The 20,565-nt window shown below is 49.0% G+C and overlaps 1 protein-coding gene across 12 annotated transcripts in view; it reads right to left on the bottom strand.

Moving 5' to 3' along the window:
• Positions 1 to 841: 841 nt before the first annotated feature.
• Positions 842 to 20,565, bottom strand: part of LOC149366344 (uncharacterized) — a 435,928-nt gene continuing 416,204 nt past the window's right edge. For 11 of the 12 annotated variants that reach the window (XM_089550296.1, XM_089550271.1, XM_089550283.1 and 8 more), the window contains 2 exons: positions 8,217 to 8,305; positions 842 to 1,481 (listed from right to left, as the gene is read on the bottom strand). In XM_089550296.1, coding sequence (XP_089406422.1) covers positions 1,079 to 1,481; positions 8,217 to 8,305 — 492 coding nt within the window. In that variant the 3' untranslated portion in view covers positions 842 to 1,078. Of the gene's footprint in view, positions 1,482 to 6,578; positions 6,873 to 8,216; positions 8,306 to 20,565 lie in introns of those variants that run through there. The other variant, XM_089550300.1, reaches the window with a different exon arrangement.

Genomic DNA, 20,565 nt, shown 5'->3' on the forward strand with positions numbered 1-20,565 from the left:
ATGTAATCGCTGATGTGTAGTTTTAATTCACTACGACATTTAAAGGGACACTGAGGAGAAATTGAAGTTGGCTTGTATCGAGAGAATACCAGCTCCTGATTTCAAAAACGCCACTCATACTGACAAAAAAGCTCTTGTAACGTAGAAAAGAGCAAGAACCAAAATACAGGTATCGCCGCCACAGGCCAAACTCGCAAGTACAAGCGTGGGGACGTCATAGGACAAAACAGTGTTGCAATGGTTCTAGCAACACTAGAACACGAGAAGTCACGAATCACTGAGGCATAGCCAATGAATGCGCAAATCTCCTTGACGTCGCCAGATGGCGCCACGTACGCGGCAGCTACGCGCGCGCCTGCAGCATCGGGACCAATCAGCGCCTGCCCACCGGCGGTAGGCGGGCTCCCGGTATTCCGCTAACGGTAACAAGGTACACATTATGCCAAAGGTGCCTATTTGCTGGAACTTCGTTGACGACTTCAAGAGAAAAACGCCGGTGCAAACGTAAACAAAGCGACGGTAGCGACGGCCGCAATAGCCGATAGATGCCTTCAACGTGCGGCCGGCGGTAGCTTTCTTTTCGGCTGCTGCCAGGCCGCACTTCTGGCCGCCAGAAATCACAGAGTCTGCGTTACGTCATGTGCACGTCATGTTTACGTCACTTAGTCCTGTGTCGTCATAAGAGAATCCCAAGTTTGAATCAGAGTGGCGGGAAAAACTTTTTCAACTTCGAATCCAAATTCCTTAGAAATAAATGCATTTTTCGCTGCCTGCCAAGTGGCAACAAAGCCATGAAATGCCGAACTATCGATTTTGCTCTAAAAAAATAGTAATAGGGCTCTCCTCACTGTCCCTTTAATCCACCCTCTTCCAAGACCTGGAATGACAAAAAATGAATTGTCAACAAATATATAGCCGATTTTTTATGCCTCACGTGACCTAAACATCAACTACGCGTCACAGCCATCGTTCGACTGATGAAACCGAAAAAGCTTCGAGGGGAAATTCAATTATAAATTATTTATTGGTCATGCACGAGTACCACAGGGTGCTCCATGTATACGAATGTCTAACGTATTCATTTCAAAGAAGGAAACATGGAAGCAAAAATTCTGTTTCTATAGTCCTTTAACGATGCAGCTGTCATACTACACTGAAAGGTGCTATTTTCAGAGACGAAAGGAAACATGGTCGAGAATGCGCATTGGATAATATAAGCGACAGTAGAATGACTTTTAAATGAGAGCAAAATGAATAAGCTTACATATTCTAGTCGGAAGAGGTCCGTCTTTTGCTGGATCTTTGCTGCAATTACTAGGGGATTGTTTGCGTTGATAATAGCGTTTGGTTTATTGAGGTCATAATCAGTGGTGATGAAGTATCCACGTTGGGCAGTGCGGATGATGAAAGTAAGTTCCTGGCCTTTTCTTACAAGGTTGGAGAAATACTGTCTCCCTCCAGTGGCCATTTGGATGTATATTCTAGAAACGGAGCAGAAAAAAAAAGTGTTAAGTGCATTTACGTTAACGAGGAGAAAAAGGCACGCCGACTCAGCTAACGCTGACTGGCTTTCATTGGTTGATTAAGGAAGCGTCTTCAGTCCTCACAGTTTCTTTATAGAGCCTATTGAGTGTCCGTATGCTTTTATCTGCGAAGTCTATAGACTTTCTATAGACAAATAGACCAATGTGTGGGTAGTACGAATCCTGTAAACAGTCTATAAAAAAACTCTATACATTTACGGTCATGCACCTTTCGTAGATTTCTCTCTACAGATTGCGAATAAACAAAAGGGAACATTCTAAGCGAGGAAATAGAGCATATAAAAAGGCCATAGATCATATTTACGAAGGGTGACTTGCACGAGGGCTGACCCATAATCTTACTCTCCGGTAATCTTCGGTGTCTGATATTCTCCAAGGATTTGAAGAAGATACTGAGAGATTTCTAGTTCCTTGTGTTGTGTTGTGTAAACTAATAATGTATGCAGATGACACGAATATTTTCTTCACTGCACGTACCTTAACGGAGCTTCAGGAGATTGTTAATAAATATATGGAGTCACTTTCCTACTGGTTACATGCCAACAGGTTACAGTTGAATACTAATAAAACCAAATATATTATATTGGCTCCAGTTAACAAGCGAAGGAAGAATGATATTCATATTACCTTTCGGGGCACTCAGTTAAAACAAGAGGTGAAACAAAAATTTCTGGGAGTATGGTTCCAAGAAAACTTGTCTTCGAACACCCACATCGATAATCTTGCTCTGGAGCTCAGTAGATCGCTCGGCTGCTTATATAGAATAAGTTCACTTACACCTTTGTGGCTTAAAATTTCTCTTTATTATACTCTATTTTATTCCAGACTTTCTTACTGCATTTTAGTTTGGGGTACAACCTCTAGTAAATACTACCTCCGAATACTAAACTTAGAGAAGCGCGTACTTCGGTTACTTGAAAGATATACAGCGCACCCACAAGGCTTACCAACAGCCCCACTGTTTGCAAAGTATTCTCTGCTAAGAGCTCATGAAGTATATTGTTTCAAGTTATTGCAGTATGTACAAAAACAAACTGCACGCATATAGCAGTCCCGCTGAAACACATACGCTCGCCCTTCGAGGGCAAGAGCGCAGAAAGCCTCGAACGCGCACGAATTATGGCAAGCAGCATTTAAATTAACAAATTCCGGTCCTTTTAAATAAACTGCCAGATGATGTCGACCTAAACAAATCAGTTAAGAAGAAAATGGTCAGAACAATGGTTATCGCGAAAGATATTCGCTGCCAGTGACTTCTCTCTTAAAGTCGTATGTAGCGTCTGTAAAACAGTGCTCTTTTACTGTGTGTTTTGGATGTCGCCTTCCTTTTCTTGTTTTCATCCTTTTCATATGTACACATGTTCACCACGATGACTGAGCTTTGCATCAGTGTTCATAACCTTTTCTTTTCTTCCTGTCACATCTACGGCAAAAAATCTGTTGTATATATTTGTGTATAGTCATATATGTAATGAATCCTGCATGATATAGAACTGTGTAGAGTGACACGACAAATGTGTGTGTGTGTTTTTTTAAATTTTTCCTGTAATACTGTCAAAACTGTATGTGGAGGGAGGGCCTCATCAGGCTAGTAGCCTTTAGCTTTCCCTTCGCTTCTTCCTTGTATGGGAACGAAACAAACAAACAAACAAACAAAACGTGTCCGCAAAGCGTGCCCGCAGCAGTTCTGATGTTCTCAGAAGCGGTAGCATCAAACGAGTGGTTGTAATTGAAAGAGGATGATGTGAGGATGCTGCTCAAAAAACGAAATGTCGATAGGACGATTAGTTAATTAATTAGAGCCAAAAATGTCGAAAAAACGTCGAATTAGCACAGACGTCGATAAAATGAGTGGACGGAAAACAGCCGTGGACGGAAAAGTAGTCGAAAACTAGGCAAAACAGTAAAAAAAGTTTGAACTGATTTGAAATGTGTTTGATGAGTGATAATTAATGGAACAGAAAGTTTTATTGACATAGAATAATTAGTTAATTAAATATCAGCAAAAGCCATTGGACGATTGAGTAGGGTGGATGGGGGGGGGGATATAGTAATTGGACAGGAAAGCAACCACGGCAGAAAATTCGAAAAACCAAAATGGTTGCTTGAGATAAAAGGTACAGTCAGAGTAAATAAATCAATACTTAGTTAAAGCATAAGATAATTACGCTAATTCAGTAGTTAAATTATGTAACAAACAAAAAGAAAATGATAAAGAGAGGCAAAGTGAGGCGACTAGTGCCGAGGAGGTGTCACTGCTTTCGCATTCTATCAATGCGGGTTGCCGCACTGATCTCTAGTTTTTCTTCGTCATTCGCTCTCGCAAATATTTCGCAGCCTAGCCAAGAATACGCAGTTCTAACTTGGTTCCTCAAAATTTTACATAAAACTGAAGACAATTATAATCTATATGGCTAACTATACAAGAAGCTTCAACTGAAGAGTAGCATTATGTCGCTAAAGCTACTAAAACCTAAATGATTTTTTTTTACGGCTAAAGAGTATATTCCTCCTCCTTTATCAGATATGACTGGAAACCAGTTTTAGTTGACAGAGACGCGCATGAAATGTTTTCAAGATATTTCCGTTTTATGAAGGCTTAGTTTATAGATCTGTTACAGTACAAAGTGTTTTAGTGTAGATGACTTGTACACTTGTAATATCAATTCTTATGTTTTGTGTGAATGGATGGATGGAAAACTTTATTGAGCAAGTGAGTTTGGACCGTGTGATGCGCGCAGTTTCCTTTGATAAGGTGCCTGAGTGTCCTACTATGAGGTACAGCAATCAGCCTGATGCGTTGTTGGGCAAGTTGGTTCATATTGCTTTAGAAAGATGGGATGTGCACATGGAACGATCACAAGAAAGAAGACGGGACGGGCGCAGACTAGCGACTGAGGTTTATTCAAGGAATCGGCATTTATACATAAGCATGTCAGCACTGGCAACAAAGGGCATCAAAGGCAGATAGAGGGGATGAAAAAAACGAGATGAAAACAGTAAGTGGCATCAGGTCATCATGTTTTCGAGGAAACGTGCCTCGAGGAAACGAGGAAACAGGATATAAGTTTTTCCACTATTGCAGCTTAACGAATCAAGATTCACCTCCCTCTCCTTCCTGACACGCATGCCCTCTCACACCACTTTCCTTCCCCACCCCCGGGGCCTTCCTCCTCGGAGCGAAGGCCCTATTTAATCCCTGCCAATGATGAACGCTTTGCCCAGACGAAGACAAGTCCCCTTGTCGAAACGTTGGCTCAAGCAACCTGAGGTTTTCCCCTCCCTTGTTCATTTTCTGATCGCCAAGGACCATCTACCACACCCTCTCTCTACCATGGTCTCTATTATAAAGTTTGATTGACGTGTCACTGATGCAATCTTTCGCTTTCTTTTTGATGAAATATGCCTCGAGAAGTTCCCGTGCTTTATCGTTACGGCACTTGCGTAGAATCTTGTGTCAGGAGAGGCATGCATTTGTGTTCTAGGCAATGTAACGGCAAGTGACGCTGCTCCTCACTTTCAAAGGACCTTTCGTACTCACGAGTGCGGATGTTGATACAGCGGCCTGTCTGCCCTATGTAAACCTTACCACATGTTAATGAAATTTGATATATTACGCCAACCTGGCAGTGCACATAGAGGTTCTTATGTTTTACGCCCCCGCACGTCAGTGCACGTTAAAGAACCCCAGGTGGTCGAAATTTCCGGAGCCCTCCACTACGGCGTCTCTCATAGCCTTAGTCGCTTTGGGACGTTAAACCCCATAAACCAACCAACCAACCAACCAATCATTTTTTTCTTCTTTTTGGCAGCATGTCTTCCGATGCGGGCGCACAGATGACTCAGCTTGCAGGGTGCCGTGAAAACGAGTGGGACGCCGTGCTTGTTACCCACTTTCTTGCGATTGTGTGCGGTCCTGTGAACGTACGGAACCACTACTGACCTCTTAGATTGGTTTGACATATCAGTGCTTACATTCAGGGGAGCTTTCAACTTCTTTGCCAGCGTTTCAACCACTGCCAGCACAACCACATGCTGACATGCTTATGTATAAATGTCGATTCCTTGAATAAACCTCAGTTGCTAGTTTGCGCCCGTCCCGTCTTCTTTCTTGTGATCGTTCTATGTGCGCATCCCATCGTTATAAAGCAATCAGCCTACTAAGAAGACCCATACAAGCATAGTTCATATGTGAGATCACTGAAAAATTGACCTGTGGTGCTGCACAGTTAAGTAGCCGTGAAGGATAGTGAATAGAGAACTATCCTCTGCATACTACAAGACATCGTTTGAGCAGCGTTTGGAGCCTCTAGGTGTTTACTTCCGTGCCGTTCCGTGCTAAAATTTCGCTGCTTAAGGCAAGAGCACTAAGTAGGATTAACCACTCACAACTTTCACCAAGCCACCCAGTGGGAAGAATATGGAGCACGAGAATAAAGTTGGTTCCAGACATTAACTGCATGTCCCAGAATTCGACTAACAGTTTTCGACGCGCGAAATACGCACGCCACCGCATACGCTTCTTGTGGTGACGGTCCTCAAATTCGCTCTTTTCGCATTCTATGGATACTAAGAACATTCCTGGCGGGGTTGAGAGCATGAAACTGTTTTTTTTTTTCGGGGTAAATATTTTCAACCGAATGCACACGCCGATGCTTTCGGCCTCCCAGAATTGAGGGGCGTGACGGCAGCAACGTTTGGTAAAAGCTTGCACCTCACATACATTTAGTTTCTCCTGGGCTGATTCCTTCTTCTTGCCTCCCGAGATAATGAGAAGACACAGCCGCGCACTGGAGGATATGCCTTGTTGCTTGCACATTTAATATGTTGACGGTTGTCCCGGTGTGCCCTTTTAACAGCGACGCTGTTTAAGCCGGAGGTTGTTCCATTAGTCGTGCGCAGCGGTGGCCGTGTTCGGAGTAATGAGGTCACCCACGGACGCCTGGCGCCACCTGTCGGAGCGAACGATAACTTTTATATTAGTTATCGTCTGCTCCGATAGAGAGCGTCAGTCATCAGTGGGTGGCACTGAAATAAACACTTGTACGTACTGATGACCGAGTGCCGAGTGTTCGTTGATAATGGGGGGGGGGGATACTGTAGACGACAACAGATAGAAATGACGAGTATAATCACGGTCAAATTAGTAGAACCAAACTCAAACAACATCGCTGTGTCATCAGTCTTACACGAGAGTGTAATCGGCCCTACCATTTTTTCCGGTGCCATCCTGAGAAGCTGGAACCGCTGTGCAGCAGCCCTGTTCACGAATCGTGTTGCTCCAGGCCCAGCATTGATAAATCGTAACGCATCATGCAGTCACAGGCTCTAAAATTCCAAAGAACGCTAACGTGTGACGAAAAAATAACCTTGAATTCCAAGGTGGTGATGCATGTGTCCTGTTTCAGCACATTTCTTTTTTTGTTTTCGGATATCAGTCCGTTTTATTCTAAACGCAGCTGTTCATACTGTCTCGAATAGGCGACGGAGAGATTCCGTCGATTTATTTACATGAAGGCTGCCACACATAACCAACAATTCTGGACAAAACCATTATTGAGCGTGAGGCCTTTTATGAACACAATTTTTCATATAATGCAAGAATTCACTATGACGATCAATATAACCCCAGGTCAAAAGACGGAAGTCTTGTATTTTTTTTACTAACGTGTTTGATATCGTCAGAGGCGTTTCCTATTGGTTTTCTATGGCAGTTTGAAGTGTTCGATGCGATATGATGGAAACGCGTTAAATGTAAGATTTTGCTACATATCACAAGAACCTTTAATATTTTCGTGACTCTGTGTTAATATTTTTTTAATTTTCAATATTTTACCCGAGAATACTGGACATGAAAGACTGCTGCCAGGAATGCCGTGGATCGGTCGGTGTAAAGCCCCTCGGTGGGTGCGCTTATCTGCTCCCCTGAACGATTAGCGGATTTCCCTGGCTGATCTGTCACTAACCGACTTGGACACTGGACGGCAGTCGCGTGACAATGTCGTCCGCTTCAAAGTTTTGCATGGACCCATTCACTTCATGCATCTAGCTGCTTTGATCAAGCTTGGGGTGCCTGAACGGTCCCTGTGACAAAGCCACAAGATTGACGTGACGTCGCCGCTCAAAACTTGGGCCCCATTGTGGTAATGATGTGCACGTAAGCGCTATGGAACCATGTGGTCTTGCTATAATTCATCACTTTAACGCTTTTAAGAGAAACCGGCTTTCCCAACAGTGATTATAACACCTTCTGACTGTTCATTGTTTATATGTCCTTCATTGTTATCGTCCTTATCGTTTTCATTGCTCTTTTCAATTCGTTCCTTATTCTTCAATAATAATAATAATAATAATAATAATAATAATAATAATAATAATAATAATAATAATAATAATAATAATAATAATAATAATAATGACAATGAATCAATAAAGAAAATCCCTGCTAAGGATTCAGTTCAAAACAAAAGAGAAATGCCGAAAATAAGGCTTTGTTGTAAGCTGATATCACTCCAGTATTGGGGGGGGCAACGAGGCAGAGAGAAAGGCACAGACGCAGGAATGAAAAGCCAGGGATGCTAATTAGGCACTGCATGGGTGGCTTCTTTTAACTTATGTCATTGAAAGAAAAGAGATGTTCTTTCGAAGCAATATATAAGGAGAAATACTTACTCTGGTACATTATCCTCATTTGGTACGGCGACGTAGGTGGCAATTGTGTTTAGCGGCACCGGCAAAGGAAGCCAATAGTCATAGCCATACTGGTACAATGGAAAGAAAAGTGTAAGGTGTTAGCTGCTATATATTCACTTCAAAATACGCCTATAAAGCTTCATTTTCGCGTGCGCTAGGGAAGTGGCTGACGCGGCAAAAAATCGGCCGACGAATATGATACTTGGTAATGCGGAACTCGAGCCGAGCTTTCTAGGTATCTATGCCCGGGCCACAGAGCTTAACACTATGCCGCCATCTCTGAGCGAGCGCCTGCGGCAAACCTGCGATGCACTCGATGCCCACATTAGCGATTACGTCATCGGCGAATGCACGTAGGCACTCACTATACTCTGGTGCCCATTAAGTGCCGCCGCGGAGCCCGTTTTCATGCTGCCGCTGTACCCTCTGCCGCCGCTTTCCTCCTCGCGCTTTCTTCGCTTAACCGTACTTTCATCCCCAGGTGCCGTTCGCGCTCTCTCTCTCTCTCTCTCTCTTTCTCCCCGCTGTGCACCTTGTTCACCCTGCCGGTTGCGCTGCCGACGCCGCCACATCCGCCGTCGCTCAAACAACGAACGAGCGCCCGAAAAAAAAAAAAAAACGGATGCTCTTTTATTGCTTAAGCAATATTACGTCAGGTCCCAGCCTCTTCGCGTGGCCACGGCGGTAGGCACGTTTGACTTTTGCAGCGACCGCAGATGGGCCCCCCACTTCAAGCCGTCGGGTGGTCGTGGCCATAGAGTTAATATAACCAACTCTAGAGGGAAAGCTGCCCATTGAGCCCATGCATTCCAGTGGGCAACGCATGAACGCCGCCATCACACAACGGTTTGTGTGTGTTGCCAGCTGTTTTGACACTTTCTAAATCTGGACAAAGAACGGAGTTGGAAACTGGCAACGTAGTCCGTGGGAAGATGGCGGTATGCCGAGTAGCTCTCGACTGCTCTAAACTGCTGTAAACAACGAGTAAATCGTCGCGTTTGGATCATTTTCAATGGTATGCAGTGTCGCATACCGACTGTAATTTCATGTAGGTGGCTTGTGACTTCTGAATTGTTAATTGAAGGCAAGTACCGCGATTGTGACGCGCTGGAGTATATTTCGTCTGTAGAGCGCACGCGATTTTGCATGTCCTCTGTTGTCGAGTGCAAATACGTCGGAAATTTTCTTTGGCCCCAAAAGGACGAACACACTTCGCAAAGGAAACGAATGCCCAAGGTGAATGAAGCAACTGCTCTGCCTGGTTTTTTTTTAATGTTCATCGTTTTGTTATCTTAAATGTCGAAGGTTTGTTAGAGTACCGCGGGCCTTGCATTTTTTTTGTTTCTCCTTCGCCGAGGAAGACGGTGCCGTGTCTTTTCTGGCGCGGGACGAGCTCATAATGGGATTTTTCGTACGCAGCAACGCTCAGAGCTTCATAACGAACGAATGAAACAAGGTGGAGGCAGAAATGCATGAAACGGCATGTACCGCTCGAGAAACCTTCGTTTCATGTCCAGCATTGTGCGCATTAAATTGCGGGTGCTCGGCTGGTTGTTGTGGTGGGTTTTTGTTATTATTTGTTTTTGTGTTGGCTTTTTAGGTTTATGACGGCTTTTGCTTCTAATGTATGACACTGCTTTTTTGCTGAGATATTTTTTATTCCTCTGTTTGGTTTCAAAACCCATTTATGAGAAGCTAGTGCCGCAAGTATACTTTATACCACGGTGCTTTATACGCACTGGATAAGAAGGGTCCTGCGATTACATGTATGCTGACTTGTTTTCAAGCCAATTTCCTGCCATTGGCTGTGTTCGGAGCAATAATGCGTTGTCAGATGCTTGAGCTGAGGATTATTATGTGCCTCTTTTCCGTAAAATAAACAGTTGGTAGACTGCGCATGCCTTGTGCCGTTGTCGTGGCGCGGCCGTTCATTTCAACAGTGTTACCTTAATTACCGCATGCATTAGTGATGAAAAACGTAATAAAACGCATTTAAGCAAGAACACCTGCATCCTTTATAAGTAGTGCCAATGTGTTCTCTGTCAAGCAGATCGAGGCAATGGCGTTAAGAAAGCCGAATGCCGTGAAAAAGTAAACGGCTGCAATGTTCATTCGCTTGGTGTCATCCGCCTTTATAGAGAGTTGCAAGAGCGGAAAGTTTTCATTCACACGCTTTACAGTACACAGTTGTCGTGAAATGTGCATATGTATCTCTTCCCGCGTTTACTCACAAATGATGCAAAGTGCCCGATCCTTTTGGAGCTTTTGCCTTGCATCAACGCACGAAGGTGGCATCGCGGTGAACGACAGCGCGAGTGACACCTTATCGTATGCAGCTCCTTGAATTAAGTGCCTTGAAATCAGGTTCGAAAGCAGAAGTTTAAAACCGAAACTCCGAGAGCGTTTACTTACTCGTGAACATGTTCACAATCGTCCAATATTAAAAGAAATGACCACAGTCCGTATGCTAAAGATTACAAAATGTGTTTAAAAATATAAAATACGCGTAAGAGTGACATATAATTATTTTATCTGCCGCAGTTTTACGAATTCAAGCTCAAACTTCACCCATCCTTGACTTTGCGAGAAAAAACTGTGCTGGCCACAATAATGTGTTGTAAGATGGCTTCCAAGATGGCGACTTACATGCGTGGACCGCTTTGCGAGCTCAGCTTTACCCCCCTGGTCGTGGCGGTAGGCGCGGCGCGCAACAGATGGAGCGTCGTTGCCATAGCAACAAGACCGGCTGCAGATGGCCCCCACTTCAAGCCGTCGGGTGGTCACGGCGGTAGGCACGCCGCGCTGCAGCTGCCGTCGCTACGGAGTGGAGGCGCTGTTGCGCTGCTCTCTCGCCAGATGTGAGAGAGAAGGGGAAGAATGGGTGTAAAGCGCGTTCGCTTGCTTGCTGGATTCATTGGGGGGGTTGCAGCCTTCGGGCTACGGCCGCTTATCTGTTTTTTCAGCCAGCGTCCGCTCCGGCGGAGAGAGAGAGAGAGAGAGAAATCTTTATTTCAACAGGAATTCGAGGCGCACCCCAGGGTCCCCGCACGACCCCACTGCACTCAAGTGTTTATGTTCCTGAGGTCCGTAAGACTGGCAGCACGGCCGGTGGCGATGGTCTGCACGGCCGCGGGTCCTCCGAGTGCAGCAGGGTCTCCCAGTCCTCCCAGGTCTTGAGGTTCTCTAGGTCCCGCGGGGGAGGGTCCGCCGGGCAGAGGGAAAGGATGTGGAGGGAAGAAGCGAAGTGTTCTGGGCATAGGGCACATGCGGGAGTGGGAAAGGATGGATGATAGTGGGCGAGGTTAAGGGGTTAGGGGAGAGTGTGTGTCTGTAGTCTGCGCCAGAGTGTTGAGTGTTTGCTATCTAGGGAGGGGTGGGGCGGGGGTAGAGCTGGCGTGAGGCTCTGTATGCCTGGGTCAGCTCACTGAATGTGTGCATGCGCTCCTTCGTGAATCCCCGATCCGAGGCCACCTGAGCCCGGTTTAAAGAACCTCGGGTTAAAAGGTTGGCGGCCTCGTTTCCGGGATTCCCGGAGTGCGCAGGCACCCATATCAGCTCCACATGGCGGGGCGGGGGTGCATCGGGCGAGTCCAGTATGCCAAAAGCAGGGACATGAACTCGGCCTTGAGCAAAATTTAAAATCGCAGTTTTAGAGTCACTTAAAATATACCGGGCTTCCGTGAGAGTGATAGCAAGTGCAATGGCGGCTTCCTCTGCAGCCTCTGGGGACGTGTCTGGAGGGAGAGGTAGTGTGAGGTGGGTGGATGAAGAGTCCACCACAGCTGCTATCGCTTCATCACCCGTGCAGGCAGCGTCCACCCATACGGCGTCCGGCTCGGGGCCGTACGCTCGATGGAGTGCCTTCGCACGGGCTCTGCGGCGCTGCTCATGGTGGGACGGGTGCATATTCCTCGAGAGCGGCCTAATGAGAAGCTCCCGTTGAAGGGGTCGTGGGATGGCGAGGAGGGTTGGGTCGTTGGCCGGTATTCTGATGCCGAGGGAGTCCAGGATATACCGACCTGTGGAAGTTTGTGTGAGCCTGATGTATTGGACCTGTCGGTGGGCCTCCACCAGTTCCCCGATCGTGTTGTGGAGGCCCAGGCCTAGTAATCTTTCTGTGGGTGTGTTGAGGGGAAGATGAAGTGCTACTTTGAATGCCTTGCGAATCAAAGCATCCAAAGCGTTTATGTCATGTTTGGATAGTTGTAAGTATGGGGTAGTGTACAGCACACGGCTGAGGACAAAGGCATGAATGAGGCGACATAGGTCGCGCTCCTTCATGCCTCTATGACGTCCCGAAACCCTGCGATATCGCGCCTACAACCTGCTTGAGTTTCTTGAGGGTAGTGGTGTTTTTGCCATCGTTCTGGATGTGCAGGCCCAATACACGGAGGGTGCCAACCTCAGGTACCGGGTCACCATTCAGTTCAATGGCAATGGGGGAGCGGGGACAGCGGTGGTTCTTAGGACGGATGAGGAGCAGTTCGGACTTCTTTGGGGAGCAAGAAGACCCGATGGTCCGTGTGTAATTTTAGGTGAGGGTGGCTGCTTCCTGTTGTTGCGACGCGCGACTTTACTCTCTCTTTTTCTCTTACTTCTTCTCTTTCAACTCTCTTCTATCTGCACGTGGCAGCGGTGGTGGCTCGGCTTGAGCCAGTCGGCAGGCCCGTGCAATTTCCTTTTCATCCTTCCCTCAGTCGCAACAACAACACGATTCGTTCGACATGTTACCCGATAAATAGAAAAAGAAGCTACGCCGAGTTACAGAAGCCAGGAAGCAACAGCGGGCCCAAGAGACCGATGAAGAGCGTGAACAGCGGCTTGCTAAACGGCGAGCTCAAGATGCTGCTAGACGGGCGCGCTGTGCGCTCTGCTTACGCAACCTACCGGGTTTAACGGAGCCCTTCACTACGGCGTTCCTCATAGCCTGAGTTGCTTCGGGACGTTAAACCCCAATAAACCAAACCAAAGCTAAACCACAGCTAATTTTCTTTTAATGTCAGCCGCTCTGGTCGATTGAAGGCCTCATCTGGTACTAATAAATGGCGACGCTCGACATTGAGTATAGCCTTAATGGGGCTCTTCTACTGAGCTTGAGTTAAATTTTCACTGCGTAGGTTTAAAGCTCCGCCCATTATTTAGTGCTCGCTCCATATTATCGGCAACGAACGCTCTGACACCACTTTCTTTAATGGCTACCGACTGGTTCCGATAGTTGTGCTAGATGTTTCCAATCGGTGATTGCCACCTGGGAGAGCCTGCCAATATCCGCCCAGCCTACCGTCCCGGGGCTTATTGCTCTCATAATAATAATAAGTTTTTCATCCATTTCCTTTGTGTTAAGGTCGTCTTACAGAGCTAAAACGGATTATCTATTGCCGAGGGAGAGCCTGACCTACAGCTTTCTCACCTGTTTGCTTCAGTCCATCCTTCCTCTGGACGATATCCCACCAGTACAATGTACTGCGTTTTAACTTCACTCTTCGTTGAATCGAAGCCATCGCAAAAACTTTCGACCGTATAGTCATCGTAGCTGGACGTCGGTAAAGGAGCATGGTGAGAGTTTGACTCGTAGTTTTTACCCGGTGTATTATGACTGCCAACCTGACATTCATACCGTAAAATTCATCGGTGCTGCCACTGAATACACAGGGTGCTAAAAACTAGGCTTTATAGATTTAAAAGAGTACCAAGAGCAGTACACAAAAATCATTATCGTAAATGAGTTATGCGCCCAGGCGGAGACAAATACTGAGAATAATTACCATCCGGAACTTATTTATTACTGAAATTTAATATTTAAATTTTAATGCAGTGGAGTTAGCATGCATGTTTGTATCAAAAACTCAGAGGCAGTGCCGCTGAAAGCATATGCTGTTTTGTGCAATTTGATCTTGGGATCTGCACATTTAGAATTTCAGCCCAAACCATTTTGCTGCTCATGCGCGACAGCGGCACTCAACATGGGCTCCTCCTTGTTCTGACGCAACTGTTGCGCACGGCGCTTCAACTGACAAGAATGTGGAGCCACAAGCAAAAGGTTTCAAATTTCTGCTCTTGGATGGCAAGTCTAAACCCGCGCTTCCTACCACCCACTCCAAAAGCAGTCGCTTAAATGCATAGCGATCGCTCCATTCCGCCGGCATATCGGTGCTCAGGACGCACGCGTGTTACCAGAAATGCACAAAATTAGATTAGTCTATGAATACTAATGCCGCGATGATGATGATGATGATGATGATGAAAACTTTATTTATAACAAGGGAGTTTTGGACACGTCGGTCCTTGGGCCCCCGCACGGCCCCACTGCGCTCAAACGTTCATGTCCCGGAGGCTCATGACGCTGGCAGCCCGGCCGGTGGCGATGGCTTGCTTGGCCGGGTCCTCGGAGCGCAGTAGGGTCTCCCAAGCCTCCCAAGTGGTAAGGTGCTCCAGGCCCCGCGGGGGAGGATCCGCCGCGCAGAGGAAAATAATATGGTCGAGGGTGGCTTTGGGGTGGTGGCAGAGGGTACAAGAAGGGTTCGTGTGGACTGGGTGATATCGCGAGCGTATATAAGGGGAGGGCAAAGTGCGTGTTTGGAGCCGCCTCCAAAGTGTCTGATGGTAATTGTCGAGGGAGGGATGAGGTGGGGGGTAGAGCCGACGCTCGGCTTTGTAGGCCTACGTCATTTCACTGAATGAGTGCATGCGCTCCGGCGAGAACCCCAGGTCGGAGGCCGCCGGTGCCCGGTTGAGAGAAGCTCGGGCTAAAGCGTTGGCGGCCTCATTTCCGGGATTCCCGGAGTGGGCAGGCACCCATATCAGCTCCACATGGCGGGGCGGGTGCGCGGCGAGGGAGTCCAGTATCCGAAATGCAGGGACGTGAACTCTCCCGCGAGCAAAATTTAGTATGGCAGTTTTGGAATCTGACAGTATATATCGCGCCTCCGTGCGGGTGATGGCCAGGGCAATGGCGGCCTCTTCGGCCTCCTCCGAAGTGGCAGTAGGGGTTATGTGAAGTGTGGCAACGGGTTGGAGGGAGGGGTTCGTGATGGCGACAACCGCGTCCTCGCCCGTGCATGCGGCATCCACCCAAACGGCATACGGTTCCGTGCCATAGTATTTGTGGAGTGCCCGTGCGCGAGCTCTGCGGCGGGGTTCGTGGTAGGTGGGATGCATGTTTTTTGGGGGAGGTTTAATAAATAAATCGCGGTGAATGAGGCGGGGGACCTGGAGCTGTGTGGGATCGGTAACTGGTAGGCGTATACCAAGGGTGTGTAGGATGTGTCTCCCGGTGGTGGTTCTCGCGAGACGTATGTATTGTGTCTGTCGGTGGGCCTCAATAAGCTCCCCTATCGTATTGTGCAGGCCTAGTTGAAAGAGTTTTTCGGTTGAGGTATTTTGGGGTAGGTGTAATGCTGTCTTAAATGCTGTTCGAATCATGGCATCCAGGGTGGAGATTTCCCCGGCCTGGAGTTTCAGGTAGGGGAGCGTGAAGATAAAGCGGCTGAGGACGAAGGCATGAATGAGACGACATAGGTCATGCTCCTTCATGCCCCGGTGGTGTGCAGAAACGCGGCGGATTAGGTGTGATATCGACACAGTTGTCTGCTTGAGTTTCCGTATGGTGAGTGTGTTTTTCCCGTTGTTCTGGATGTGGAGGCCAAGTACCCGGAGAGTGTTTACCTCCGGGATGGGCCGGTTTTCCAGTGTCACGGTGATGGGGGCTGTGGGACAGTTTCGTGTTGTGGGGCGGATTACGAGGAGCTCCGACTTCTCCGGTGAGCAGGAGAGTCCGATACTCCGCGCATGCGTTTGGGTGAGGATAGCCGCGGACTGTAGGGTGTTCTCTATGTCTCCATCACTGCCATGGGTGGTCCATAGCGTGATATCATCGGCATAGAGTGTATGCCGAAGGTGAGGGATGGTTATTAGCTTGTGGGCAAGGGGAATGAGAGTGACATTGAAGAGGAAAGGGGAGAGGACAGACCCCTGGGGGGTTCCGACCCCACTAAGGGTGTATGGGGGGGAGATGTGGGGACCGAAGTGAATTTCGGCCGTGCGGTTAGTAAGGAATGTTTGAATATAGGTGTACATACGTTCACCTATGTTCAAGGGGGAGAGAGCCGCCATGATCGCTTGATGGTCCAAGCGATCAAAGGCCTTGGAGAGATCCAAGGCTAAGACAGCTTTTGTGTGACCCGGAATGAGGGGGTCGAAAATGTCCTGCGTGAGTTGGAGCATGGCGTCCTGTGCTGACAGATGGGGACGGAAGCCCACCATGCTGTGCGGGTAGAGGTCTTGCTCCGCCATGTGTTGGGTGAGTCGAGCGAGTGCGACGTGTTCGAAAAGCTTGCCTAGGCATGAGGTTAGTGAAATGGGACGGAGATTTGAGGGTGTAAGTGGTTTGTGGGGCTTTGGTATGAATATGATTTTGGCGTGACGCCAGGATTGGGGAAGAGTGCCCTCCTGCCAGCATTTGTTGAAGTACTCCGTGAGCTGGGCGATCGATTGATCGTCCAAATTGCGGAGCATGGCATTAGAGATCCGGTCAACTCCTGGGGTGGAGTTAGAACGGAGAGTCAGGAGGGCCGCTCTGACTTCTGTCTCCGTGATCTCTGCGTCGAGGTTGGCATTCGGGGCGCCTGTATAGGGGGGCAGGGGGTTTGAGGTACCGGGAGTTGTATGTGTGTTTCTAAGTATATTAATGAGTGCGTCAGGAGAAAGGCCGGTCTTGTGTATAAGGCGTGTGACGTGGTGTTGTGTGGCTGTTTTGGATTGCGTGGGGTCAATTAGGTGACGGAGGAGTTGCCAGCTACGTTTGGAGGACAGATTGCCAGCCAAACTGTCGCAAATCTGACCCCAGTTTGATCGGCAGAGCTCCTCAGCGTGCTCAGTAATTTGTGTTTGCAGCGCGGCCAGCCGCTTTTTAAGGGTCCGATTGAGCTTTTGCCCCTTCCAGCGCTCTAGGATGCTATGGTGGGCCTCCCAAAGATGGGCCAGGCGAGTGTCGAGGGTGGGCGTATCTGATGTTGTGACAAGGGTTCACGTGTGTGTGGAGACATCGTTCATGAGTGATGCCACCCACTGGTCGATGTCTATAATGGAAGCGTCAGGGAGGGCCGCCCGTGCGGAGCGTACAGCATCCCAGTTGGTGATTTTGTGTGTTAGGTGACGGGCCTGTCTTTGCTTGTACGGTACTGTAACGGAGAGGATGTAATGATCGCTTCCTAATGTATGACGCGTTGTGGTCCACGTAATACCAACAAGGTTGCGGCTCAGTGTCAAATCCGGGCTGGTGTCCGCGCTGACACTGTTACCAATCCTCGTGGGGGTGTTAAAGTTGTTGTGTATTGTGAGGCGGAGCTCTTGTACCAAGGACCAGAGACGCCGGCCTCGTCCAGTGGTGGTGCGGTAGCCCCAGTCAGTATGCTGACTGTTGAAGTCTCCTCCGATAATCAATGGATGCTTGCCTGCAAGACGGTGGAGATCTCGCAGTAGCGTTTCCAATGAAGCCATCGGGTGAGATGGTGGTTGGTATATATTGGCGACAAACATCGATGGTAGTGAGTGTGTATCTTGTATGATTTCTGTAATTACGCAGGGCGTCTCGGAGTTGATGTAATGGGTTTGGTGTGTAATGGAGCGATGTATGAGTGTGGACGCCCTGGGTGTATTCGTGGCGTCCGAGTGAACAGATGTGTAGCTAGGAAGTGTGGCAGGGCTATGTGTGTCCTGAAGGAGAATGATGTGGGGCGTGGGAAGTGTGGGGAGGAGGAGTTGGAGGGGTGCGCGCTTGCCCCGGAAGCGGCGGCAGTTCCACTGAAGAATTGATAAGGAATTAGGAGGGAGCCCCGCCATACTGGAGCTTTGGTGGGGTGAGGGCAAGTGGGTTGGTTGGGGAGTTCTGTGGGGTAGGTGGGCTGGATTGATGCGGCGGATTGAGGTGTAGCGAGGGAAGGGCCTGCTCTATTGTTTGGAGGCGGGCGTCGTACTGTGCAAGGCTCATCTCTAGGGTGTGCACCATGCACGTAAATGTCGCTTCAATTTGTTGCTCGAACCGTTGGGAGAGGTGGTCGATGAGGTGATTGAATTTTGCCTCTAGACGCGCGTCCATCTCAGCGAGTTTAGCATCCAGGCGGGCCTCGAGGGATGTCAGGTCGGTCTGGGTAACGGGTGAGGGCTCTGTTGTTCGTTTTTTCTTGGGTGGGGGTGAGGGCGGGGATTGGGAGACGGACTCTTCCATGTTTTCTGTTGTTGTTTGAGGTAGTGGAGTATGCTGCGCGGGAGGGACGGTTGGTGTAAGCTGTGGAAGGACGGAGGTGGGGGTCTGGATAAGAGAGGTAAGACGACTCACCTCGTCTCGCAGGGCCTGGAGCTCCCGGTCACGGGGATCCACCTGTGTGGGCGGAGGGGCCGGGGGCTTGCTGGCATTGTTGACTCTGCCGGCCACTCTGTCCGCCCAGGAAAGTTGACGAGCCTGCTGGTCTTGGCGGCGACGAGATGATGAACGCGACTTGCTGGAGCGACGCACGTCGGTGCGGTCCGCGTCTCGGTCCGGTGTGCGGGAGATGTGCTGTTGCAGTGAGGCGGGTGGTGAGCGGCGTCCCCTGCCTTTGCATCCTCTAGTGCCGGTCATGTGGGCGCCTCCACATAGTATGCAGGCTGGGGTGCATGTCGGAGTGTCCTCTCGTGGGTGGGGGACACCACACCTTGGACAGTTGTGTGTGCGCTGAAGGGTGCACACGTCCGAACGGTGTCCAGGTTGACGGCAGTTTGTACATGCGTCGAGGTGTCCTCTGTAGGGGGTGCAGTTGTGGAGGCCGCCTCCGTAGGAGATGGTTCTGGGCACCGGGCCCCCCCGGAAAGTAATGAGGATTGAACGGGTCTGTCCCATGCGGCGTGCATCAATGATGGGGGCCGTAGGGTTGCCCACGATGAGGTCTTCTAGAACCTGTGTCGGGGTTTCCTCCCAGTAGGCGTTGGTAATAACTCCCCTTACTGCACCATCCGGGGGGGGCGATGTAGGCACTGACAGCGTAGGGTTGGTTTCGAATTTTGAGCTGTTGAATGGCGACCAGGCGAAGCGCGTCAGCTTGGTGAGGGGTGCTCATGGTGCATGTGTTGTTTATGGGGTGAATGCGCAACTGGGTGGCGTCTGGATCTTGGATGTCCTTGGCCGCAGCTATCAGGGCGAGGCGAAGCTGGCGCGGTTGAAGGTCGGTTAAAGAAAGGCCTCCGTTCGAGCGGAAGACAATCTTGTAATCGCCCGCAGGTAACGGTGGCTGGCGTTGCGACCTTTGCGCCGCGAGACGCGCCGCTCGCAGCTGGGACGCTTGGTGTATGGAATGTGTCGGTCGTGAGCCGGCGCTGGAGTTCGCCTTGTCCTGGATCTTCAGCGCATCTTTTTGGCGGGTGGGTAGGTTCAGGATATGAGTCCAGTCCCTGGGATTGTAGTCCTTGGGGTTGATGGTCTCCCCGAGCACCTGGACCTCCATGCTCTCGCTGTGGGTGAGGTGGTAGGTGAACGCACGGTGGCGCGAGGCCTAGTGCGGCAGCTGGTCGGTTAGGGGTGGTTTTCGGCCCGTGGGCCCACGTAGGAGGGACCGTCGGCCACCAAAGTAGAGCTGATCGTAGTGCTCACCTTTACGAATGGTGTAGTGAGGAGGTGGCCACTGCGGGGCTCGTGCTTCGAAGAAATCGCCGTGTTTGTACGGAGCCGATGCGTAGCGCGTTCGCACTCACCGGCCCCCTAGCGGTCAGTCTAATGCCGCGAAGCTTCCAGTGTGGACATGCAAGCTAACTTCAATGAACAGTTATTAATGAATTTTAGTTAATTACTCACGTCACGATGATTGTGTCCCCCTGGCTGCACGACCAATTCACAATTATGACTTTCATGTCTGCTCATAGTATTTTTAAAAACCCGTGAAACGGAATCTTGGCGCTGGCTCAGTGGTTAAGGCGCTCGTCCACAGAGCCTGAGTATCCGGGTTCGAACCCGACTGCGGCGGCCGAGTCTCGATGGAGGCGGAACGCAAAAGGCGCCCGTGTGCTGTGCGATGTGAGTGCACGTTAAAGATCCCCAGGTGGTCGAAATTATTCCGGAGCCCTCCACTACGGCATCTCTTTCTTTCTTCTTTCACTCCGCCTTCCTCCCTTCCCTTACGGCGCGGTTCAGGTGTCCACCGAGATAAGTGATCAAATACTACGCCATTTCCTTTCTCCAAAAAAAAACAATTAAAAACACGCACTATATATATAGCATCCTGAAAAAAAAAGAATAGAAATATTCCTCTATGCTTGCCTTTGTTCAGCGACTGCTGGCCACCTTAATATATACGTATAT

Source organism: Amblyomma mixtum, chromosome 1, assembly GCF_055824585.1.
Source record: "Amblyomma mixtum isolate Tamu chromosome 1, ASM5582458v1, whole genome shotgun sequence".
Lineage (NCBI taxonomy): Eukaryota > Metazoa > Arthropoda > Arachnida > Ixodida > Ixodidae > Amblyomma > Amblyomma mixtum.